Source organism: Macaca mulatta, chromosome 5, assembly GCF_049350105.2.
Source record: "Macaca mulatta isolate MMU2019108-1 chromosome 5, T2T-MMU8v2.0, whole genome shotgun sequence".
Lineage (NCBI taxonomy): Eukaryota > Metazoa > Chordata > Mammalia > Primates > Cercopithecidae > Macaca > Macaca mulatta.
The window spans coordinates 57,418,540-57,444,765 of NC_133410.1; the positions used below are offsets into that span (position 1 = coordinate 57,418,540).

General features: G+C 37.8%; 1 protein-coding gene across 1 annotated transcript in view; it reads left to right on the top strand.

Moving 5' to 3' along the window:
- Positions 1 to 26,226, top strand: part of CCDC158 (coiled-coil domain containing 158) — a 102,784-nt gene that overhangs the window by 12,138 nt on the left and 64,420 nt on the right. The window contains exons 4-9 of the mRNA XM_028848487.2: positions 11,255 to 11,364; positions 11,505 to 11,832; positions 12,183 to 12,259; positions 13,187 to 13,297; positions 16,478 to 16,592; positions 24,403 to 24,522. Of these exons, the coding sequence (XP_028704320.1) occupies positions 11,255 to 11,364; positions 11,505 to 11,832; positions 12,183 to 12,259; positions 13,187 to 13,297; positions 16,478 to 16,592; positions 24,403 to 24,522 (861 nt within the window). The remainder of the gene's footprint in view (positions 1 to 11,254; positions 11,365 to 11,504; positions 11,833 to 12,182; positions 12,260 to 13,186; positions 13,298 to 16,477; positions 16,593 to 24,402; positions 24,523 to 26,226) is intronic.

The following is a 26,226-nucleotide window of genomic DNA, read 5'->3' on the forward strand; positions in this document are numbered from 1 at the left end:
TACATAGCATCTAGAAGTTATTTGCTAAAAATTTCAAGTGGACATTATGTAGAATCAAACTGGCTTTACAATTGCATATTGGGTCCCAGTAGTTAACAATCTAAAAGCCAAACTCCTTACTGTAACATCCAAAGCTCTTCATGCTCTAACCTCGCCCTGGTACATTTTAGGCTCATATGCTACCCATTCTCCATAGGTACCTCTATTCTGGCAGTATCGGGCCACTTGCTTGTCCCTGGATACCGTGCTATTCCAGACCTGCATGCCTTTGCCCAGGCCATTTTCTCTTCTCTACTTTGTCTGCCTGGCAAACTCTTATTATGCACCAAGACTCAACTTAGGCATTTTCTTCTCTGAAGCCTTTCCTCTAGATGACATTAGGTGTGCTTTCCTCTGTACAGTTACTGCCATTTGTACACATTTATTGTAGTATTTAGTACATCTAATTTTTCTCATTACCGCATTACCTCATCAGATTGTGTGAGCATTTTTAGGAAAAAAAAATCTACAATTTTATTTAGTGTTGAAAATTATGTACCCCAGTATGCACAGGGATAAAAAAAAATGAGTAAGATAGGACTTACAAGGAATTCATAGTCTGGGAGGGGAGCTTGTCATATAAACAGTGGAATTACCCTATGATAAGTACACTAATGAAGATGTGTATATAGACAAAGGAAGCACAGAGGTACCAATGAGGAGAAGAAACAGTGTCTTGATTTGTTTTCTATGTCTATCCCCTAACAGTATATGACACTTTATTGGCCTTCAGTAAATATGTGTTAAATCAGTAAATTTCCTTTCTTGTGTAGGTTTTTGTTTTTACTGGGGTTCCTAATTGCCTTTCTTTTTCCTTATACTATTTGCCTTTATCATATCCTTATTAGAAAAAAACACATCATGGCCGGGCGCGGTGGCTCAAGCCTGTAATCCCAGCACTTTGGGAGGCCGAGGCGGGCGGATCACAAGGTCAGGAGATCGAGACCACAGTGAAACCCCGTCTCTACTAAAAATACAAAAAATTAGCCGGGCGCGGTGGCGGGCGCCTGTAGTCCCAGCTACTCAGGAGGCTGAGGCAGGAGAATGGCGGGAACCCGGGAGGCGGAGCTTGCAGTGAGCCGAGATCGCGCCACTGCACTCCAGCCTGGGCAACAGCGTGAGACTCCATCTCAAAAAAAAAAAAAAAAAAAAAGAAAAAAACACATCATATAGGTTTTCTATATCCTCCTTTGACCCAGGACACTCCAAGCATCTTCTGACCTTTTGCCCAGTCTAGATTAGTTTCTCTTAGGTCTCTTGTATAACTCTTTTCCTAAGACTTCTGCTACTACTTTCCAGGTTGAATCCATGGTTTCCAGGAATCACTGTTTTCTCTCTTCTTTCTTTCTTTTTTTTTTTGATTAAACAAAAAGGCATATGTATTTATGGAGTATATGAGCTATTTTGGTCAGGCATGCAATGTGTAAAAAATCACATGATGGAAAATTGGGTACCCATCCTCTCAAGCATTTATACTTCATGTTACAAACAATCAAATTATATTCTTTTAGTTATTTGAAAATGTACAATTGAATTATTATTGACTATAATCACCCTGTTGTGCTATCAAATACTAGGTCTTATTCATTGTATTTTTTTGTACCCATTAACCATCCCCACCTCCCCTTGGCACTCCCCCACTACCCTTCCCACCCTCTCTGGTAACCATCCCTCTACTCTCTATCTCCATGAATTCAATTGTTTTGATTTTTAGATCCCACAAATAAGCAAGAACATGTGATGTCTGTCTTTCTGTGCCTGGCTTATTTCACTTAACATAATGACCTCCAGTTCCATCCATGTTGTTGCAAATGACAGTATCTCATTCTTTTTTATGGTAAATGGTACTCCACTGTTTATAAGTACCACATTTTCTATATCCATTCATCTGTGGTGGTTGGACACTAAGGTTGCTTCCAAATCTTGGCTATTGTGAACAGTCTGCAACAAACATGGGAGTGCAGATACCTCTTTGGTATATTGATTTCCTTTTTGGGGGGTATATACCCAACAGTGGGATTGCTGGATCGTATGGTAGCTCTATTTTCAGTTTTTTTGAGGGACCTCCAAACTGTTCTTTATAGTGGTTGTACTAATTCACATTCCCACCAACAGTGTACAAGGGTTCCCTTTTCTCCATATCCTTGCCAGCATTTGTTATTGCCTAACTTTTGGATAAAAACTGTTTTAACTCGGGTGAGTTGATACCTCATTGTAGTTCAGATTTGCATTTCTCTAATGATCAGTGATATTGAGCACTTTCTCATATACCTGTTTGCCATTTGTATTTGTTCTTTGAGAAATGTCTATTCAAATCATTTCCCTATTTTTAGTCAAATTACTAGATTTTTTCCTATAGAGTTGTTTGAGCTCCTTATATATTCTGGTTATTAATCCCTTGTCAAATGAGTAGTTTGCAGATATTTCTTCCCATCCTGTGGGTTTTCTCTTCACTTTGTTGATTGTTTCCTTTGCTGTGTAGAAGCTTTCTAATTGATGTGATCCCATTTGTCCATTTTTGCATTGGTTGCCTGTGCATGTGGGGTATTACTCAAGAAATTTTTGCCTAGAACAGTGTCCTAGGAAGTTTCCCCCAATGTTTTCTCATAGAGTTTCATAGTTTGAGGTCTTATACATAAGTCTTTTAACCCTTTTTGATTTGATTTTTAAATGTGGTGAGAGATAGGGATCTAGTTTCATTCTTCTGCATATGGATATCCAGTTTTCCCAGCACCATTTATTGAAAAGACTGTCTTTTCCCTAATATATGTTCTTGGCACCTTTTTTGAAAATAAATTCACTGTATGTGAGTGGATTCATTTCTGGGTTCTCTATGCTATTTTATTGTTCTATGTGTTTGTTTTTATGCCAGTACCATGCTGTTCTGGTTACTGTAGCTCTGTAGTGTAATTTAAAGTCAGATAATGGGTTCCCCCAGTTTTATTCTTTTTGTTCAGGATAGCTTTGGCCATTCTGCATCTTTTGTGACTCCATATGAATTTTAAGATTTTTTTTTTCTATTTCTGTGAAGAATACCATTAGTATTTTGATAGAGATTGCATTGAATCTGTAGATTGCTTTGGATTTTATGGACATTTTAACAATATTGATTTTTCTAATCCATGAATATGGGATACCTTTCCGATTTTTGGTGTCCTCTTCCATTTCTTTCATCAGTATTTTATAGTTTTCATTGTTGAGGTCTTTCACTTCTTTGGTTAATTCCTAGTTATTTCATTTTATTTGTGGAACTTGTAATGGGATTACTTTTTTATTTCTTTTTCAGATTGCTCACTGTTGGCATATAGAAATGCCATTGATTTTTATATGTTGACTGTATCCTGCAATGTGACTGAATTTGCTTATTAGTTCTAATAGTTTTTTGGTGGAGTCTTTAGGTTTTTTCCAAATATAAGATTATATCATCTGCAAACAAGGATAATTTGACTTCTTCCGTTCCAGTTTGAATGTCATTTATTTCTTTCTCTATGTGATTGCTCAAGCTAGGACTTCCAGTACTTTGTTGAATAACAATGGTGAAAGTGGGCATCTTTGTCGTGTTCCAGATCTTGCAAGAAAGGCTTTTAGTTTTTCTCCGTTAAGTATAATACTAGCTGTGGTTCTGTCATATATGGTTTTTATTATGTTGATCTTGTAGGTGTGCTTCATTGTTTTCTATTCTCTACCCATTTTTTTGAGAGTTTTATCCTGAAGAGATGTTTAATTTTATCAAATGCTTTTTCAGCCTCAATTGAAATAGTCATATGGTTTTTGTTTTTCATTATGTTGATATGATGTATCACATTGATTGATTTACATATGTTTAACCATCCTTGCATCCCAGGGATAAATTCCACTTGGTCATGATATATGAACTTTTTAATGTATTGCTGAATTCAGTTTGCTAGTATTTTGTTGAGAATTTCTGCTTCAATATTCATCAGAGATACTGACCTGTAGTTTTCTTTTTTTGATGTGTCTTTGTCTGGTTTTGGTATCAGGGTAATAACTGCCATCGTAGAATGAGTTTGGAAGAAGTTCCTCTTCCTCAATTTTTTGGAACAGTTGAGTATAATTGGTGTTGGTTCTTTAAATGTTTGGTATTCAGCAGTGAAGCCATCAGGTTCTGGGCTTTTCTTTACTGGGACTTGTTCAGGTTTTAGATTTCTTCAGGGTTCAATCCTGGTAAGTTGTATGTGTCTAGGAATTTGTCCTTTTTTTCTAGGTGTTTCCAGTTCATTGGCATGTAATCACTCATAGTAGCGACTAATGATCCTTTGAATTTATGCAGTATCAGTTGTAATGTATCCTTTTTTGTCTCTGAATATATTTATTTGGGTCTTCTATCTTTTTTTCTTGGTCTGGCTAAAGGTTTGTCAAATTTATCTTGTCAAACAACTTTTTGTTTCATTGATCTTTTGTATTATTTTCTTCATTTTAATTTTATTTCTGCTCTGATCTTTATTATTTCTTTTCTTGTACTAATTTTGGGTTCAGTTTGCTCTTGCTTTTCTGGTTCTTTAAAATACATCATTTAAATTGTTTATTTGAAGTTTTTCTTCTTTTTTGAAGTAGGCGCTTAATAGATATATATATTTCCCTCTTGGTACTGCTTTCACTGTATCCCATAGGTTTTGGGATGTTGTGTTTCCATGATCATCTGTTTCAATAAAATTTTTAATTTCCTTCTTAATTTCTTCATTAACTCACTGGTCATTCTGGAGCATATTGTTTAATTTCTGTGTATTTGTATGGTTTCCAAAATTCCCCTTGTTATTGATTTGTAGTTTTATTCCCTTGTTATCAGAGAAGATGATTGATACTATTTCAGGTTTTCTTGGATGTTTTAAGACTTGTTTTGTGACCTAACGTATGGTCTCTCCTTGAGAATCATCCATGAGCTGAGGAATGTATTCTGCCCAGAACATTCCTGTGTCTATTGCTGTGTGTATACAAGGCTGTGTATTCTGCAGCCTTTGGATGAAATGTTCTGTAAATATCCATTGGCTCCATTTGGTCTATGGTGCAGATTAGGTTTTATGTTTCTTTGTAGGTTTTCTGTCTGATCTATCCAGTCCTGAAAGTGGGGTGTTGATGTATCTTGCTATTATTGTATTGAGGCTTTTCTCACTTTTATTTCTGATAATATTTGCTTTATATATCTGGATGCCCCAGTCATGACTGCATATGTATTTTAAATTGTTACCTCCTCTTACTGAATTGACCCATTTATCATTATATTGTGACTTCTTTGTCTCTTCTTATAGTTTTTGTCTTGAAATCTATTTTGTCTGATATAAGTATAGCTACATCTGCTCTTTTTTGGTTTCCATTGGCATGGAATATCTTTTTCCATCCCTTTATTTTCATACTGTGTGTGTCTTTGTAGGTGTAGTGTGTTTCTCATTGGCAACAGATCAGTGAGTCTTGTTTTTTAATCCATTCAGCCACTCTGTGTCTTTTGATTAGAGAGTTTAGTCCATTTATGTTCAATGTTATTATTGATGAGTAAGGACTTACTCCTGCCATTTTTGTTATTTGCTTTTGGTTGTTTTGTAGTCTTCTCTTCCTTCTTTTCCTTCCTGTATTCCTCCTAGTGAAGGTGATTTTTCTCTGTTGGTATGCTTTGATTTCTTTATTTTTAAGCCAGTCAAATTTAGCAGTTGGTTTTATACCAACTCTAGTGACACTAATGTTAATAAGTTCTGATAACCAATTACCATGCTTTGATTTCTTGCTTTTATTTTCTGCATATCTGTTGTATGTTTTTCACCTTTGAGGTTACCATGAGGCTTGCAATACTCTCTTATAAGCCATTATTTTAAACCCATCACTTTTTAAGTGATGACAGTTTAACGCTGATTGCATAACAAACAAACATACAAAAACAAAACTAATACAAACTCTACACTTTGACTTTGTGCTCCCACTTTTTAACTTTTAGTTGCTTCTATTTGAATCTTATTGTAATATCTATGGCTTGAAAAGTTGTTATGATTATTTTTTATTGGTTTATCATTTAGCCTTTCTACTTAAGAGAAGTTTACACATCACAATTACAGTGTTATATTATTCTGTGTTTTTCTGTGTGCTTACTATTACCAATGAGTTTTGTACCTTTGGATGATTTATTCTTGCTTATTAACATCCTTCTCTTTCAGATTGAAGAACTCCCTTTAGCATTTCTTGTAGGACGGGTCTGGTCTGGTGTTGATGAAATTCCTCATCTTTTGTTTTCTAGAAAAGTGTTTATTTCTCCTTCATGTTTGAAGGATATTTTCACTAGATATAGTATTCTGTGGTAGATGGTTTTTTTCCTTCAACACTTTAAATATATCATGCCACTCTCTCCTGGCATGTAAGATTTCCACTGAAAAGCCTGCTGCCAGATGTACTGGAGCTTCATTGTATGTTGTTTCTTTTCTCTTGCTGCTTTCAGGATCCTTTATCCTTGACCTTTGGGAGTTTGATTATTAATTGCCTTGAGATAGTCTTCTTTGAGTTAAATCTTCTTGATGTTCTGTAACCTTGTACTTGAATGTTGGTATTTTTCTCTAGGGTTGGGAAGTTCTCTGATACTTTCTCTTTGAATAAACTTTCTACCCCTATCTCTTTCTCTAACTCCCTTTTAAGGCTAATAAGTTAGATTTGCCCTTTTAAGGCCATTTTCTAGATCTTGTAGGTGTGCTTCATTGTTTTCTTTTCTTTTTTATTTTGTTTCCTCTGACTTTATATTTTCAAATAGCCTGTCTTCTGACTAATTCTTTCTTCTGCTTGATCATTTCTGGTATTAAGAGACTCTCATGCATTCTTCAGCACATCAATTGCATTTTTCAATTCTAATATTTCTGCTTGATTCTTTGTAGTTATTTTAATCTCTTTGTTAAATTTATCTGATAGAATTCTGAATTCTTTTTCTGAGTTGTCTTTAATTTCTTTGAATTTCCTCAAAACAGATATTTTGAATTATCTGTCTGAAAAGTCATATATCTCTGTTTTTTCAGGATTGGTCCCTGGTACCTTACTTAGTTCATTTAGTGAGGTCATGTTTTCCTGGATGGTGTTGATGCTTGTAGATGTACTTTGGTGTCTGGGCATTGAAGTTAGTTATTTGTGGTAGTCTTCACAGTTGAGCTTATTTGTGCCTGTCCTTCTCAGGAAGGCTTTCCAGGTATTCAAAACCCCAAGCCTAATAACGCTGTGGTTTTTGCAGACTCATAGAGGTACTGCCTTAGTGGTCTTGGATAAGATCTAGAAGAATTCTCTGGATTACCACGCAGAGACTCTTGTTCTTTTCTCTTACCTTTCTCCCAAACATATGGAGTTTCTCTGTCTCTCTCCCTCTCTGTGCTGACCCACGTGGAACTGGGGGTGTGGTTATGCAAGCACTCCTGTGGCTGCTAACACTGGGAATGTGATGGGTCAGACCTGAAGTCAGCACTGCACTGAGTCTTGTCCAAGGTCCTTCCCTTCAGAGTGGTGAGATCCCCCAGGTCCTGTGCATGTCCGGACATGCTGTCTGGGAGCCAGGGATTGGAGCCAAATACCTTAGCAGTTTACCTTATGTTCTATTCTACTGCGGCTAAACTGGCAGTCAAACCACAATACAAAGTCCTTCCCATTCTTTCCTCCCCTTTCCAAAGGCAGAGGAGCTTCTCCCTGTGGCACGACCACCACTAGTCCATGGAGTTTCTGCCCTGCCACTACTGATGTTTACTTAAAGCCAAGGGCTCTTTGATTAGCTTGTGGTGAATGTTGCCAGGCCTGGGACTCACCCTTTAGGGCACCCTTTAGGACTCACCCTGGGACTCACCCAAGGGCTCTTTATTTTTATTATTTTTATTTTTATTATTTTTTGAGATAGAGTCATGTTCTGTCACCCAGGCTGGAGTGCAGTGGTGCCATCTCGGCTCACTGCAACTTCTGCCTTCCGGGTTCAAATGATTCTCCTGCCTCAGCCCCCTAAGGACCTGAGACTACAGGCATGCGCCACCATGCCCGGCTAATATTTTTGTTTTGGTTTGGTTTCTTTTTTTTTTTTTTTTTTTTTGAGACAGAGTCTCTCTCTGTCACCCAGGCTGGAGTACAGTGGCGCAATCTCAGCTCACTGCAACCTCTGCCTCCCAGGTGCAAGCGATTCTCCTGCCTCAGCCTGCTGAGTAGCTGGGACTACAGGCACACGCCACCACACCTGGCTAATTTTTGTATTTTTAGTAGAGACAGGGTTTCACCATTTTGGCCAGGCTGGTCTTGAACTCCTGACCTCATGATGCCCGCCTCGGCCTCCCAAAGTGCTGAGATTACAGGCATGAGCTACCGCACCCAGCCTATTTTTTTGGATTTTTAGTAGAGACGGGATTTCACCATGTTGGTCAGGCTGGTCTCGAACTCCTGAGCTCAAATGATCTGCCCACCTCGGCTTCTCAAAGTGCTAGAATTCCAGGTGTGAGCCACCATGCCTGGTCCCCAAGGACTCTTTAGTCAGCAGGTAATGAACCCTTCCAGGACTGCATTCTTCCCTTGAAGGCAATGGGTTCCCTTTTGACCCAGGGTGTATCTTGAATTGTTGTCCAGGAGGTAGGTCTTGAAATGGGGACCTCATGACTCTGCCCACTGCCTTACCCTACTGTGGCTGAACTGGTATCTAACATGCAAGACAAAGTCCTTTTTACGCTTTGCTCTCCTCTCCTCAAATGGAAGGAAGGAGTCACTTTTGTTCCTGCAAGCTGCACTGTCTGGGGTTGGGAAAGGGATTGTGCAAGCACTCCCTTAACCACACCAGCTTGGGTCTCCTTAGGTCACATGCCGCCATAGTTTACTGGCTCTAAGCCCACCCTAGCTTAGAGGAATTACCTAAGAATTGCAGTCCTTGTGTCCTAGGCTGCCTTTCAAATTTACCTAGGACCCCAGTGCACGTCAGCATGTGGTGGTGAGGCTTGCTGAGAAACTTGAGTTCTGACCACTGAAATGGGCAATTCCCCTCTGACTAGGGCTGGTCCAAATGCTGCCTCTAAGCCCAGCATGGCTTGATTCTCCCCTCTGATGGGGCAGCACTGAATTAAATATAAAGTCCCCCCGTTGCTGTGCTCTCCCTCCCCTACGCAGATCCTCTGCATAGCCACTGCTGGAGGATGGTGAAAGGGGTGGTGTTGGAGATTCAAGACTGTCTCTCCTGCCCTCTTCAATGCCTCCTTCCACCATATGAATTAAAACCAGGTACTATTTTTAATGGTGGAGGGTGTCCAGGTTCTTGGCGTCTTGAACAAAGAATTGGACAAAACACACAAACCAAGGAAGGAATGAAGGAATTTATTGAAAATGAAAGTACACTCCACAGTGTGGGAGTGGGCCTGAGCATAGAAACTCAAAAGCACAGTTAGAGAATTTTTGGGAGTTTAAATACTCCCTAGAGGATTCCATTGGTTACTTGGAGGTATGCCCTATGTAAATGGGGAAAATGAAATAAAGTTACAAAGTCATTTACATCCTGTACCCTAAGGAGAGGATATTTCCTGTCACAGCTGAAGTGTGAATCAGGCTTATGTTCCCTGCCTCCAGACTCTATTTTCCTGCCTCACTATTTTTCACTTGACTTTTGTGGTCTTATGATGGTGCTTTTCTGTGTGCAGATAGTTTTTAAAATTTGGTGTTCCCATCGGGGGTAGCAGGTGTGAGGGAATGAATGGTGTAGGCTTCTATTCCGCCATCTTGCTCTGCCTCCAGCCTCTCCTGTCTTCTTTCTTGATCTACTTCTTCATTTAGTCAAAACACGTCTTTGTTAAATTCTTAATAAACTGTTAAATTCTTAAGAAAGAGATGCATTTTATGAATCTTTGCATGTCTGAGAATGACTCTATTTTACACTCACACTTGATTGATAATTGACCGGGTAAAGTTGAAAGTAATTTCTCTCAATCTTTTGAAGATATTGTGCTTTTGCATTCAGTATCGCTATTGAGATGTGTATCTGGTTCTTGTTCCTTTGTAGATGATTTTTTATTTTTTACTTTCTTGAATTTCATCTTTAACATCTTTTCTTTGTCTCTGAAATGCCACCATAATGTACTTAGGTATGAATTTTTGTTTTTTCATTCACCGTGCTAGGGACTCAGTAGACCTATTGGTCTGTAGATGTGTGCCTTTCAGTTTGGAGGAATTCGGTTGCATTTTTTCTTTGGCAGTTTCCCTTCTTCTGTTTTTTCAGTTCTGCCTTTCCAAAGTTCCTGTTGGAAACATACTTTCACCTCAGTTAAATCTCTACATCTCTTACTTTTTGTTTCAAAAATTTGTCTACTTTTTCTACCTTTGGAGGACATTTCTTGACTTGCAACATTTCTATTGAATTGAACTTTTTCATTTACAACCATATTTTTAATTTTCATGACCCTTTCTCCTCTCATCACTTCTGTGGCATAGCATCTTATTCTTGCTTTATGCTGGTAATGTCTCTTGAATTTCTCTGTAAACACGAGTTTTTGAAGTGTTCTTCTATTCCTTGCATTATCTTTCTTTATTTCCTCTGGTTCTTCTTTTTTTTCTGGGTGTTTGCTTGTTTATTTGATATTGATCTATTTATTACTTTGTGATTTTTCTTCAAGTGTTCAGCAGTTTTTGGTTTTCTGTTTATATTCAAGAATTAGGCAATAAAAAGGCTGGTGGCAAATTCTCTATTCATGGGCAGAACTTGATGGCTTTGCTGTGGGAGGATTAGGTATGGCATCAACTATGTACGGGAGCATCTCCTACAGCATCTCCTGTGCTGGGAGATCCCTCAGTGCCTGATCTTAGAAATCTTTGTGTATTTCTCTGTAGTAGGACGCCTGGAGTTTTGGGTGGTGGTATCTGCTGCCAGGTATTTTAAGTGGGTAGGAGGTAGGGATTGACTTTTTTATGTACAGAATTTCAACCAATTCTCGTGTTTTCGTGTAAAAAATGTATTCCTATCTCCATGTTGAGCTGGAATTAAGATTTGTTTTAGAAGCAGAGTTTTGGTTGTAGAGAATGGATTAAACAGGGTCAAGCTTGATACAGGGAGACTAGTTAAGGTATTCTCGTAACCTACGTGAGAGGTTATTAATTAGGCTTTGAACTGCAGCAGTGAGGGAAGGAAGTAGACATAAAAATGAATTAAAAAATATATAGATTTTTGGAACTTACTAGCTATAAGGAAATGTGTTTCTCTAATGAAGATTAATTTGCATGGCTTTTTTTTCAGAGCAATGAATTGCATGAGAAACAAAAGTTTTATTTGAGGCAGTCAGTCATTGATTTGCAAACAAAACTTCAGGAGATGCAAATGGAGAGAGATGCTATGGCTGACATCAGGTTGGGATTTGTGAAATTATTTTAAAGTCACATATTTTCATTATGTGAAATTATTTTAAAGTTTTACTCTTTGTAGTAAAACTACTTGTGTGAATATGAGTTTTATCAATGTTATTTATTTTCTTTCATTTATTTCACAGACGAAGGGAGAGTCAGTCCCAGGAGGATTTAAGAAATCAGCTTCAAAATACAGTTCATGAACTTGAAGCTGCCAAATGCCTTAAGGAGGACATGCTGAAAGACAGCAACACACAGATAGAGCAACTACGAAAAATGATGCTTAGTCATGAGGGAGTGCTTCAAGAAATCCGGTCAATCCTGGTTGACTTTGAAGAAGCCTCAGGCAAAAAAATATATGAACATGACAGCATGTCTACTCTGCACTTCCGCAGCTTGGGCTCAGCTATTAGTAAAATCCTAAGAGAATTAGACACAGAGATTTCTTTTCTTAAAGGGAGGATATTTCCAGTAAGTGGTGAGAATGCTACTTAAATAATTTTATATTAAAATGCATTAAGAGAATAGCATTAGATGTATAATTTTTAAAATTCTTAAAATAAGCCAAGTTCTCATTTTTCTGAAATAACAGAAGTTACTTCCACAATAATCTCTCATAATAGGAACTACCTTGGTTTACCTGTATAGCTTCATGAGAGTATAGACAAAGTAAAAGATCTAATAAAATATGGGAATATAATGTATTTGATTTTAGTATTATTTCTATTTGCATTTAAAGCATTCCTTTAGTTGAAAATATCCAGATTTTCCAAGCCTTATATTTACTAGCAACTAAATCAGGGTCTCTTTCTAAAAACCAGGTAGAGGATCAACTTGAAGCACTGAAATCTGAATCACAGAACAAAATGGAACTACTTCTGCAACAACATCAAGATAGGTAGGTTTCTGACAGGTACGGAAAAGCCTAGTGAAACTAAACCACAGTTTTACAGTGTTTTAGCCACAATTCCAAAATCTAAACCGCTCTGAAACACATACTTTTTTTTATAGGTTTATAGGAAACTCATGTTACAATTTTGTTTTCCTGACCCTGGTTAGAATGGTAAGGTGGGTGTTATTCGAGACAATTACAATAGGAGTATTGCTATAGGAGAGAGAGAGATTAAGCTCAGCTTCCAGTACAAGGCCAAATAGAGATTTATAGCCACGGGGCATAGTGAGGGAGTCTGTGGATGGAAAATTACTGAGAAAAGGCATCAAGAGTAGGGGGATTCTTGCTAAACTCAGGCCAAAGGCTTAGATATCAAAGGCAGGGGATGAAGAACTTGACCAGATATCGAGGGTGGGAGGACTAAACTGACTCAGCAAGATTCTTGCTAGGTCTGTGCTAGGCAGGCCAAAGGTTGAGGCATAGTTGAAAAGAGGCCTCAGAAGAGCCTGACCAAAGTTTGGTGAAGGAGACAGTTTTTGTCACTCATTTGTTGGAAAAACCTGACCAGAGCTAATGTAAACCTTTCCATAGTCTATGATTTAGTGTGAATACTTGCAAATTGTTGCATTCATAATATATTTGGTTAATGGGACACTTCCCTACATCTCACTTGGGGTGTCATACAATATATAGTACTTGCAATTTATTGCCATGGTAAACTAAAAAAAAATTCTGAATTCTAAAACTAGCTGACTCCCAAAAGATTTGGATAAAGGATTTTGGACCTGTTGTAGACACTTGTTATTAAAAGAGTAGCATGTACAAAAGCAAAGCAAAATACTAAATTTGAGAGTATTGAAAATCATTCATTTTAAAAATAATTTGTAGGAAAATCTTCTGTATCAAATAACAATCACCACATTCTTTTTATAGGATTGAGCAGTTAATAAGTGAACATGAAGTTGAAATAACAGGACTTACTGAGAAAGCTAGCAGTGCTCGAAGCCAAGCCAATAGTATCCAGAGTCAAATGGAAATCATTCAGTATGTGGTTTAAACTGTTAGTCATTCATCTTCATTTTAGAGTTATTATTTTCATTAACTTTCTGTTCTATAATCTTTTAGAATTTGCTTGGTAAGATTTCATAAGAAAGTAAAACTTTTTTTCTAACATTTAAATGAACAGGAAATATTGCTTAACATAGGTAACATCTGACCATATAAGAAGTATTTTTGCAAGTATTTGGAGCTCCTGGGATTGGCTGTTTTAAGTATTTGTATTAGTCCATTCTTAATACTGCTATAAAGAACTACCTGAGACTGGGTAATTTTATGAAGAAAAGAGATTTAATTTACGCAGAGTTCCACAGGCTTAACAGGAGTCATGAGTGGGAGGCCTCAGGAAACTTACAATTATGATGGAAAGCAAAGGGGAAGCAAGCACATCATACCATGGCAAAGCGAGAGAGAGAGAGTGGGGACGTGCCACACTTTTAAACCATCAGATCTCATGAGAACTCACTATCACGAGAAAATCATGGAGGAAATCTGCCACCATGATCCAGTTACCTCCCACCAGGCCCCTCCCCTGACATGTGGTGATTACAATTCAGATTTGTAATCTCCCAAATATCATGTCCTTCTCACGTTTTAAAATATAATTATTGGCCATGCACGGTGGCTCATGCCTGTAATCCCAGCACTTTGGGAGGCTGAGGCGGGCAGATCACGAGGTCAGGAGATCGAGACCATCCTGGCTAAAACAGTGAAACCCTGTCTCCACTAAAAATACAAAAATTAGCTGGGGTTGGTGGTGAGCACCTGTAGTCCCAGCTATTCGGGAGGCTAAGGCAGGAGAATGGCATTAACCTGGGAGGCAGAGCTTGCAGTGAGCCGAGACTGCACTGCAACCTGGGCAACACAGCAAGACTCTGTCTCAAAAAAAAAAAAAAAATACAATTATCCCTTCTCAACAATCCCCCAGTCTTAACTCATTTAAGCATTAACTCAAAAATCCACAACCCAAAGTCTCATCTGAGACAAGGTAAGTCCCTTCTGCCTATGAGCCTGTAAAATAAAAAGTTTGTTACTTCTGAGATACAATTGGGTTACAGGCATTGGGTAAATGCTCTTATTCCAAATGGGAGAAATAGGCCAAAATAAAGGGGCTGCAGGACCCATGCAAGTCCAAAATCCAGCTGGGCAGTCATTAAATCTTAAAGCTCTAAAATAATCTCTTTTGACTCCGTGTTTCACATACAGGGCACACTGATGCAAGGTGGGGGCTCCCAAGGCCTTGGGCAGCTCTGCCTCTGTTGCTCTGCATTATATAGCCTCTGCGCTGCTTTCACAGGCTGGCGTTGAGTGTCTGTAGCTTTTCCATGTGCACAGTACAAGCTGCCTGTGGATCTACTATTCTGGGGCCTGGAGGATAGTGGCCCTCTTCTCACAGCTCCACTAGGCAGTGCCCCAGTGGGGATTCTGTGTGGGGCTTCCAACCCCACATTTCCCCTCCACATTACCCTAGTAGAGATTCCCCATGAGGACTCTACTCCTGCAGCAGACGTCTGCCTGAACATCCAGGCATTTCCATACATGCTATGAAATCTAGGTAGAGGTTCCCAAACCTCAACTCTTGCTTTCTGTGCACCTGCAGGCTCAACACCATGTGGAAGCTGCCTAGTCTTGGGGCTTGCACCCTCTAAAGCAACAGCCCGAGCTGTACCTTGGCTCCTTTTAGCCGCAGCTGGAGCTGGAGCAGCTGGGACACAGGGTGCCATGTACTGAGGATGCACAGAGCAGTGGAGTGGGCCCTGGCTCACAAAATCATTTTTTCCTCCTAAGTCACCAGGCCTGTGATGGAAGGGGCTGCCTAAAGATCTCTGACATGCCCTGGAGACATTTTCCCCATTGTCTTGCACCTCGTCTTTACTTATGCAAATTTCTACAGCTTGAATTTGTCCCCAGAAAATGGATTTTTCTTTTCCGTCAGGCTGCAAATTTTCCAAACTTTTACACTGTGCTTCCCTTTTAAACATAAGTTCCAGTTTCAGACCTCTCTTTATGAATACATGTGACTGTATGCTTTCAGAAACAGTCTGGTGACATCTTGAATGCTTTGCTGCTTAGAAATTTCTTCTGCCAGATACCCTGAATCATCTCTGTCATGATCAAAGTTCCACAGATCTTTAGGGCAGGGGCAAAATGCTACCAGTGTCTTTGCTAAAGCATAGTGAGAGTGATCTTTACTCTGGTTCCTAAGAAGTTCCTCATCTCCATCTGAGACCACCTCAGCCTGGACTCATTGTCCATATCACTATCAGCATTTTGGTCACAACCATTCAACAAGTCTCTAGGAAGTTCCAAACTTTCCCTCATCTTCCTGTCTTCTTCTGATCCCTCCAAACTGTTCCAACCTCTGCCTGTTACCTAGTTCCAAAGTTACTTTCATATTTTCAGGTGTCCTTGCCCCACTCTCCTGATACCAGTTTTCTGTATTAATCCATTCTTACACTACTATAAAGAACTACGCAAGACTGGGTAATTTATGAAGGAAAGAAGTTTAGTTGACTCACAGTTCCCCAAGTTTAACAGGAATCATGACTGGGAGACCTCAGGAAACTTACAATCATGGGGAAAGCAAGCACGTCTTACCATGACGGAGCAGAAAAGCAGGGAAGTGCCATATAAACCATCAGATGTTGTGAGAACTCACTCACTAGCATGAGAACAGCATGGGGGAAGTCTGCCCCCACGATCCAATCACCTCCCACCAGGTCCCTCCCCTGACGTGTGGGGATTACAATTTGACAAGAGATTTGGGTGGGGACACAGAACCAAACCATATCTGTGTGTGTGTGTGTGTGTGTATGTATGTATATGTGTGTGTGTAATATATATGAATATAAGTAAAATGTGTGCATATGCATAGAAATAATTGTATTTGAGTTGTATGTTAAAACTTTTTATATGGACATTTTCCATCATATACAAAAGTAGAGAGAAAATAGTGTAATGCACTCCCATACAGCTGTCACCCAGCTTTTGCGGTTTACAATATATTTGAGCTGAAGCTTTTGAGTCAATTTTGGAAAATAAAATACTATTGGCTTAATAATGCCATATAAAATAACTAGTAGTAGTGTCAAAAAGCTAGAATACTCAGGTGTTACTCTTATTCTTAGTTTGCTATTTGCATTTATTCTCCTTCTAAACTCTTCTTAGAGAGCAAGCAAGAAATCAAAACTCTATGTATATGCGTCAGCTCAGCGATCTGGAATCTACTGTTTCTCAGCTACGTTCTGAATTAAGGGAGGCCAAAAGGATGTATGAAGACAAGGTGAGTTTAGGTTTTGCTGCTCTGCTTCTAGAGACTATAATAGCTAGAATCAATATTATGTTATTAATAGTTTATTTGAAAATAAGAAATCAAAGTAATTTCAAATTAAAAGCAGTTTATAAGCTGGAGTAAGAGCATGCTAAATTATATTTTAAACTATAAACAATTTTTATTTAAATTATGTACTCTGATTCATTTTTAGCAAAACATTTTTTGCATAGTTCAAGTAAGTTTCTAAAAAAATGCATTAAAAATAAGACCATCTTAATTATTTTTACTTAGCTAACCTTTAGCAGATACTTCCATACCAGCCAGATCCCCCTGCTACTCAATATTTTTGGGGCCTACCTCCTCTCTTACTTCAACTCCTAACTCTTAATCATTGTGAAGCTAACAAACTGAATTAACTTTAAGAATAATTAAATGAATTAATTACATAAAAACTAATTAGGAAGATAAGTCTTCATCTCTCATCATGTAATTCACTTTAAAACCACATTAATTAATATTTGATACTCTGTTTTTTTTCTTTCACTTTCCATAGCTAATGAGAAGCTATTCAGTATCATTGTCATCTATTTATCCAGAGCTTAGGATTTTGTTCATTTCAATCATTTGTATAACAGTAAGACCCTAAAAAACAAACAAGGAGCTGCCATTAAGAGGAGTGGTGTTCTTCATTCCTTGTAAGAAGGGTGATCACCCAAGGCTGCTTGCGTGGGACAGTCTCGGTTTACACCTGCTAGCCCAGTGTCCTGTTTTATGAATGCTACCTCTCATCTCCATAGTGTCCCCATTTGGAAGATAAAGTCTATATTTAGTCATCCTACTTGTAAGAGACCCTTAGATAGCCATGCAGAAACAATTTACGTACAGTTCTGTCACTTGTAGTCAGTTTCTCACACCTTAGCTATTTGGAGCAGTAGGTTAGAAGAAAGAGAGTATAAGGAAGCTGCCATACACCCTTTATAAAATGAAACCAATTCTATAGGGTAACAGTACATGGAGGAAAGCTCCATATGGGAAGAATTATATATTGCAGCACGAATTCTTCCAGACATTTGCCCTTCTCTGGGCAACCCCTCATTTTAATTATCACTCCAGCCAGCCACAGGAGGGGGCTGTTTCTCCTTGGTTCGAATATGGAAATAAGATACCTCAACCTTTATCTAAGCTGAGGGTGGAATTTAGACATGACTTTACTAAAGTCTAAGCCATAGAGTAACACGAAACTGTATAATCTCAGTTATAGGTGTGGGTCCTTTACAGCAGTGTCTTCCAAATATTTTCCATTGCTACTCACAGTAAGAAATATAGTTCATCTTATGATCCAATACACACATGCAACTGAAGCAAGATTCATAAAACAATATTTACTCCTATTACATGTGATGCTGGCTATTTTCTCTTCTCTTCAGATGCTGATTTGAAGCTCACTAAATTGATTTCATAATTTATTGGTGGGTTGCAGTTTGAATAACACTGCCTCCTTTTGTAAACCTCCTTGCATAACCCTTAACCTAAATCCTTGTGGCAGTGTTATTTCAACCAGTGCCACCTCTGAGCAACCTTAAGGGACCTTAGACCGCTTAAAGGGTACACTCGACAAACAAAAGGTCAGAGAGGAGCATATGCTTTTCTCCACCTCTCTGAAGCCTGCTTTTTGTGTTCTAGTTTCTTTTCTCAGGACAAGCTTTTCCCCTGATGATTGATAGCAGTCTGGGCAGACCAAGCCTATACCAAAGGGTCATGACCGCACCCTGCAGACAACAGCAGGAGGGGCTGATTTCAGTGCACCATGGGGTGGGAGGGTGCTTTTTCACTTGGGTCTAGTGGAGGTAGCCACTCTGGCAGAAGTGAGAGCTGACATTCTGACAGTGAGAGAGGAAATAAGAGAGCTATTGTGTTATAGTCCAATATAGTAATGCATATTCATGAATAATCACAAATCATTTTGGAAAAATTAAGTACCCATTGTCTATTGACAAACTTTATGAAAAGCCACCAAAGTACTAAATAAAGCTCAACTCACCTGTGGTTTCTTACATGATTGGTAACTGGTATAGCTTTCCATTATACTGTTGTTTGGAAAAATTATCCTTTCAGAAGCTTCACCCATTGTTTGCTAATTTGCATTTGGCCCAATATATAGTATCATGCTGATTTGGACATAATTGGGAAATTTTTTCACAAATACTGAAATATCCATCTAAAATATATAAAAAGAATTTCTAAGTTTTTATAAGCATTTAAATCTCTGGCATTATAGAAGCACGAGATCCAGATGAATGACTGCAAGCTTTTTACATGAATGTTTTGGAGTCATATAGATACAAACATGATATTAGAATCATTCTGTGATTTTGCTCTAATGTAAATAGTGGCTCAGCAAGAATTTTTGACAGTCTTAAATAGTAAACAGCTAACGGAAATAAGGAGGGCATATCAGCTTCATTAGTTTTAGTAAATCACTGAGATTTATAATACACCACAGTGACCCTAAATAGAGTTGGCACCTAGTTGATGGTTAACTAGACTGTCTTAACAGTAACTCCCTTTGATTTGGTCAGGGAGCACTCAGAGATGACTGCCATGTAAATATAGCTAAGTACACTCTGGCCTAAGGTGACGTTAATTACATGGTGTAGCTGAGCAAGGAAAATCAAACAAGTGAATAACAAGGATTTCACTTGAGATCATAAAAAATTGTATTGTTATAAAATGTTTTTGTTATAATGAATTGAATATAAAATCTAAAAACAAATTATTCTGCTTAATTTTTATTTTCACGCGAGTTGACATTGCTAAAGCTTATTAAAACCTTAAAATCTATTTTTCTCTGTTGCTTCAGTGCATATTTTGGTATGTACTATTCAAATAACAACAAGGAAAAATATCAAAGGAAATAATACATAAAAGCTGTGATTAAAATGAAATTCATGGCCAGGTGCAGTGGCTTACACCCATAATCCCAGCACTTTGGAAGGCTGAGATAGGAGGATCACTTGAGCCCAGGAGCTTGAGACAAACCTGGGCAACATAGTGGAACTCTGTCTTTACAAAAATAAAAACAAAAATAAAAAGTTAGCTGGGCATGGTAGCGTGAGCTTGTAGTCCTCACTACTAGAAAGGCTAAAATGGGAGGATAGCTTGAGGCTGGGAGATTGAGGCTGCAGTGAGCAATGATGACACCACTAACTTTAGCCTGGGCAACAGAGTGCAACCCTGTCTCAGAAAAAAAAAAAAAAAAAAAAAAGGTGAGATTTGTGTGAAAGGAAACTAATAAAGGTGTGTTGATATTAAACATCAACATGTTTTATGAGGGGCAGTATTAGTATTTTCTCCCGAGGTCAGATTTCTTCATTTTAGAAAGTGTTTTTACTTTTAAAAATTGATGACATGGCGGTCTAAACAAAACTTTTCCAACTAGAATGCATAAATTAAGAGAAAACTTGTTTTGGAAGTTAATATTTCTCTTCAGATTAACACAATTATTTTATGCTGGTAAACATAGAAATTGTACTTCAAAAAAAAAATGTGAGATGTAGCTTTTGTAGCTTACAAAAGTGTTTTACTGTAATGCTGTTTTCTATTCTTCTCTTTCCATTTTAGGAGAACCTCCAGAATTCCCCTTTACGAATTTGGACCAGTAGAAGCTGTCACTATTGGCTCTGTAGATTTGGCTTTACTCTTAACTTTCGCTTTTTGACAACAAAAATACCTCATGATCTTGATTCAACGTTTATTTTTACTACTTTGAAAGCAGTTGGGGCTGAATTTTCTATTAAAAAAGTGATGATTTAGTAGCACTGGCTAGAGCTATATATACTGTGCAGGAAGATTCTGTGCAAACCTCTGCATAGTTCTGCCAATGCACCGCCATGCTGGCCTGTAGCATCCCTTATTACTCCATAGCTGTGTCTTTTTGAGCACAGAAAAACAGAAAACACCACCACCAACAGACAAACCAAACCTCATGTGATTTGATATGATTGGCAATATCTCTAAAATCAATGTGAGATTAGAATGAAATCCCAATACTCATTTGTCCAGTAATCCAAACCAAAAAGTGCATTCATAGATGGTGAAAGGGAAAACCAGTGCTACTATGTAAAAATAAAAGAAAAAGAAAAAAATCTTTAATACATCTCAGATGTCAATATTTATTCTGGATATTTTAAAAGGCTTTTCTTTATAGTGTTTTTTACAGCTGTTTATATCAACTCAGCTGCTACTTCAATGGTTTTCCCTTTCACTCTCTATTTATCTTTTTAATTGATTAATATAAATATTTTTACTCTAAAAAGTGAAAGGTAAAAGCAGAGCTATAGCAGCTGAGTCAGTACTGACAACCACAAAACAAATGTTCCTGCAGGGGGCTGGAGGAACTTCTTATACTTAATAAACAGATGGAAAGATAAGACTTGGCACTTTTCTCTTTCTTTGTTTTTTTAATTTGGTCTCATGTCAAGTTTGATGTTATGAAATGATTATCCAGAAGTTTTTTTTTTTAAGTGAAAGCAGACAAAAGAGAAAATCTTAATTTAAGCTTTTAAAGCATATATACAAATTATTTTCTTTGCTCAAGGATAGAAATGGTTTATGCCAGGCTAGGAGTAGAAAACATTTATTTTAATCATATGATTAATTCAAATTGGAAATGTTCTTGTTGAATTTATAGCTCAAAAGACAGGTGGAAAATAAATTATTTCAGCTTTATTAATACTGTTCTCATGGAAAAAAAAGTATTAGAATTGAAAGGAACATGAGAGATCATCTAGAATACTCTTTCCAATTATAGATTAAAAAATGGAAACACAGAGAAGTTATGTAACAGAAACTAGACAAGAACCTAAGGTGTTTGGCTCTCTGGCTGATCATGTTGCCTGTCGGATCATGTTCATGTACCCATTCCTTGCCAGGCAAAATGATAACTGTGTAACAGTAACGTTTGTGGTTCTTCCCCTTACTGTATTTACTAAGTGTGTACTGATTTAGTCTTTCCTGATAATAATAAAAGTGAAGAGATTTTATCAACTGATATTGTTCCTTCATTTTTCTTAGGAAGTTACCTGTGTTACAGAGCTTGAATTTTTATGGGGCTTTTTCATTTATTTTCCTATGTATGCCCCAAAAGGAGCACAAGAAGTCCTTTTTTGTTTTTTCTGAGAGAGAGTGTCTCACTCCGTTGCCAAGGCTGGAGTGCAGTGGAACGATCATGACGCACTACAGCTTCAAACTCCCCGGCTCAAGCGAGCCTGCCACCTCAGCCTCCTGACTAGCCAAAACTACAGGCATGCACCACCATGCCATGCTAATTTTATTTTTATGTTTGTAGAGATGGGGTCTCACTATGCAGCCCAGGCTGGTCTCAAACTCCTGGTCTCAAGTGATCCTCCCACCTCGGCCTCCTGGAAAGTACTTTATTGGATTATTAAAGTCTAGGAATACATTTTAGACAGTAATCTAATATTTTATGTGTACCTAATTCTTGTGAACTACTTTTTATACTTAGCATGCAGCCAGATACAAAGTCAGTTTAGGAATATAGCCAATATAAATATTAAAGTCTATATTCTGATTTCTGTAGGTAAATGGGAAACTGATAGTCCTGTATTAGTACTTTCTTAGTCATATATGTATATGTAGATATATATATATAACTTCTATTATTTGATTATTGTTAAAGAGAGACACGTGTATATGTTTGTATAGATAATATAATCCAATATGTGTTGAATAAGTGAAGATCTTTAAAAATAAATAATAGTAAAACTAGAAAGTTGTCAAGAAAAAGTTAGTCTTAGTCAAATGTTCTCTAGTTAAGAAAGTTTTATCATAGTACATCATCCAAACCAGGTTTTATTATTGACAGTAGATTGGAAACCTACTACATAGACACCTTAAAGGTAAGAAGGAGTATGTAGCATTTATGCAGATGTGAAAGATTTCCTATTACTAGAAAGTAGATGATAAAATAGTAATGGTAGATACCTAGTTAAAGATAAGGTATCACCATATAACTAAGTATCAACATGTTCTCATTGCTTTAATATCTTATTATCTAAGTTACGATATTGTGTGGGTCAGCTAAAATATAAACCCTTAGTCTCCACAGTCTGAGATCCTAGCCTGTTAGTATACACTGAACCTAGACATTAAGAACTATAGAGGCCGGGCACGGTGGCTCACGCCTGTAATCCCAGCACTTTGGGAGGCCGAGGCGGGTGGATCATCTGAGGTCAGGAGTTCGAGACCAGCCCGGCCAACATGGCAAAACCCCATCTCTACTAAAAATACAAAAATTAGCTGAGCGTGGTGGTGGGGACCTGTAATCCCAGCTACTTGGGAGGCTGAGGCAGGAGAATCATTTGAACCCGGGAGGTGGAGGTTGCAGTGAGCCGAGATCGTGCCATTGCACTTCAGCCTGGGTGACAGGGCAAGACTCCATCTCAAAAAAAAAAAAAAAAAAAAAGAACTATAGAAATGCTATTAACAGTGATGCATTTTATGGCATGTGTCATAGAAATGCATATTTAAACAGATCAAACAGCTGCCTTGTTGGAATAAAATGCACTTTAACATCCTCTAAAATTGGTACTTTTATTCCCATTTTACATTAATAGTTGAACAGAATGAGGGTTAGAATGGTTAAATAAATTGTCTGACTGTAAATATAAATATATATAAATTCATCCTTTCAAAAAGTAGTGAATATAAAATAATGACAATAGCTAATAACTTGTTACCATTCATTCTTTTATATTCAATGCCTTTTATTATCAAAACTTTGATATTCTGAAGCAAAATAGCTCTTCTAAGTATAATACAGTTTATTTGTGTAGGCTCTGCAGCATGTAATTTATGCCATATCAAGCTTCCTTTTTTTTTTGAAACAGTTTTGCTCTGTCACCCAGGCTGGAGTGCAGGGACGCAATCATGGCTCACTGCAGCCTTAACCACCCAGGCTCAAGCAGTCCTCCCACTTTAGCCTCCCAAGTAGCTGGAACCCCAGGTGTGCACCACCATGCCCAGCTAATCTTTAAAAAAACATTTTTTGTGGAGATGGGGTTTCCCTATTTTGCCTAGGTTGGTCTTGAACTCCTGGGCTCGAGGGATCCTCCTGTCTTGGCCTCCCAAAGGATTACAGGCATAGGCCAACCCTCAAGCTTTCTTAAATACCAAATTATAGAACATGTCTTCACAGAAGATAAATCTTGAATAGTATGAAAACAGGAGACGGATGTATTACAGGCAATTCCCAAATTCAACAGTACTAAATATTTCATTTTGTCTAACTTCCCTGGCTAAATACAGCATAGATTTTCTTTAAAAAAACAAAAAAACAAAACAAAACAAAAAAACAACTTCACAAAACACATCACAATACACTTTTTTTTTTTTTTTTTGAGATGTAGTTTCACTTTTTCACCCAGGCTGAAGTGCAATGGCATGATCTTGACTCACTGCAACTTCTGCCTCCCGGATTCAAACAGTTCTCTTGTCTCAGCCTCCCAAGTAGCTGGGATTACAGGTGCCCGCCACCGCACCTGGCCAATTTTTGTATTTTTAGTAGAGACAGGGTTTTGCCGTGTTGGCCAGGCTGTTCTCAAAATCCTGACCTCAAGTGATCCACCTGCCTTGGCCTCGCAAAGTGCTGGGATTACAGGTGTAAGCCATTGCACCCAGCCTCACAATAAACTTTTATTTTTGTTCTCAAAATAATACCATTTGTTTTCCAAAGTCTGTATTTATTTTATATTACCCACTGTCATAATCAGGCACTGTTCAATTTTTACTTTCCTTTCAGATAGAAGAGCTGGAAAAGCAGTTAGTCCTTGCCAACTCAGAGCTAACTGAAGCCCGGACAGAGCGTGATCAATTCAGTCAGGAATCTGGAAATTTAGATGATCAACTTCAAAAGCTGTTGGTAAGATTATGCTTTAAAATATGAATAAGATGAATTCTGGCAAGTTTTTCACCAAAATATATCACAAAACTTGTTTCCTTTATAAAATTACCAACTTATAAAATATTTGTGCATACATGCAACAGATTATTTTAGACACAATTCAAGTTTTGCATATAAAATATATTCTGTATACTTAATTTTTTTCTTAAGCAGAGCTATTACAGTATTAGGTGAAGGAGATCTTGACATAGTCATAGTCTTTCAAGTAGATACCATATTCCATTAAATTGAAGTCGTGTCACATGTTCATTTTAAGGCCAAATAACATTCAAAACACATACAAATTGTGTATATAGAAATTTGGAATGGACAGTTAGGTGAAGTTGTTTTAAAAGAAAAGGACAGTATGATGGTGCTCATAATGAAGCAACTCTGTCCTCTGTTGGAGGAACTATAGGATGAGATTTTAGGAAAGGAAATGTTTGGAACCCCCTTTTGTGGTATTAGTGGTATAACAGAATAAATTTCTCAGCTTACCAAACCCCATTCCAGGGAATTGTGCTCTTTGCTATTAAAGCCATCCTTCGCAGGCTGACAAGGGTTAGATGAGCTGAGGTAAGGATAGAACTGAGAGCTGTGTAGAGAAGCTCTTAACCTTGGCATAATTCTTCAGTGCTTTACCTAACATTTGCATGTTTTTCAGTGTTCTCCTATCTAATTTGAAAATCTTGGAGACTGAATGTCTGAAAGATCCTCAAACCTGGCCTCCCTTTTCATTCTTACCATCACCACCCCTCTTTCAACCCTTCATTACTCATCGCCTGGAGCACGGCAGTCTCCTTGTTGATGTTCCCAACTCCAGTTTTTCTCCTCTTCACTCCTTCCTGTAAAGGGCTGCCGCATACATCTCTCTAAAATATAGCTCCAGTGATGTCACTCATCAACTCAAAATTACTTTCTCTGTAAAATCAGACACCCTCCCTTTCAGTACTGTTCATGATCCATAACCCTGCTAACCTTTCCGATCCTTTCTCTCTACCTGGACCCAGTGCACCATGCAAACACACAGGCCCCTTTCCTGTCCCTTCTTCCTAATCTCTGCATCTTCAGGTCTAACTCAAATACTATCCTGAAGCATTTTGATCCCTTTAGTGAGATTCTGTCTGTTATTCCCTATCTTTGTCCTTTTAATGAAAAACCACTTCCAGTTACTTATGTCTGTCTTAACTTTCTCTTGGATCATAAGTCATTTGAGCATAGATGGATCTTTGTTTTTACTAGTCTGACTGTAGAGTTTTTGCTCCTGTTCAACACTATGTATTTTTTAAGCAACTGAAAAGGGAGGTAATTCTATTCACAGCCCAGATGCTACTCCAATTCCAGTACCAGCCACTATTCTGCCATTTCTCCATTACTTATCATTTTTCCTGTATGCTTTTGAGCATTTCTTTGTTATAGGAGCATACTTGATGTGAAGTATAATGTCTTTCTTAGAAAATGCAAGACTTCAAAACAGGACACTTTTAAAATCTACTGTATTTTCCTTTTCATTGTGTATTATTTGAGTTCTAGTCCCTCGAGATAGACTTGTAATGCTAGAAATTTTAAGCAAAATGTTAACTTATTTTTCTTGGAAATAATTGCTCTTAAGCCATTAAAAAGGAATCAGATTCCAAAATCAAAGGTGTCTGAAATCACATAAAAACTCCAAATGTGATATAA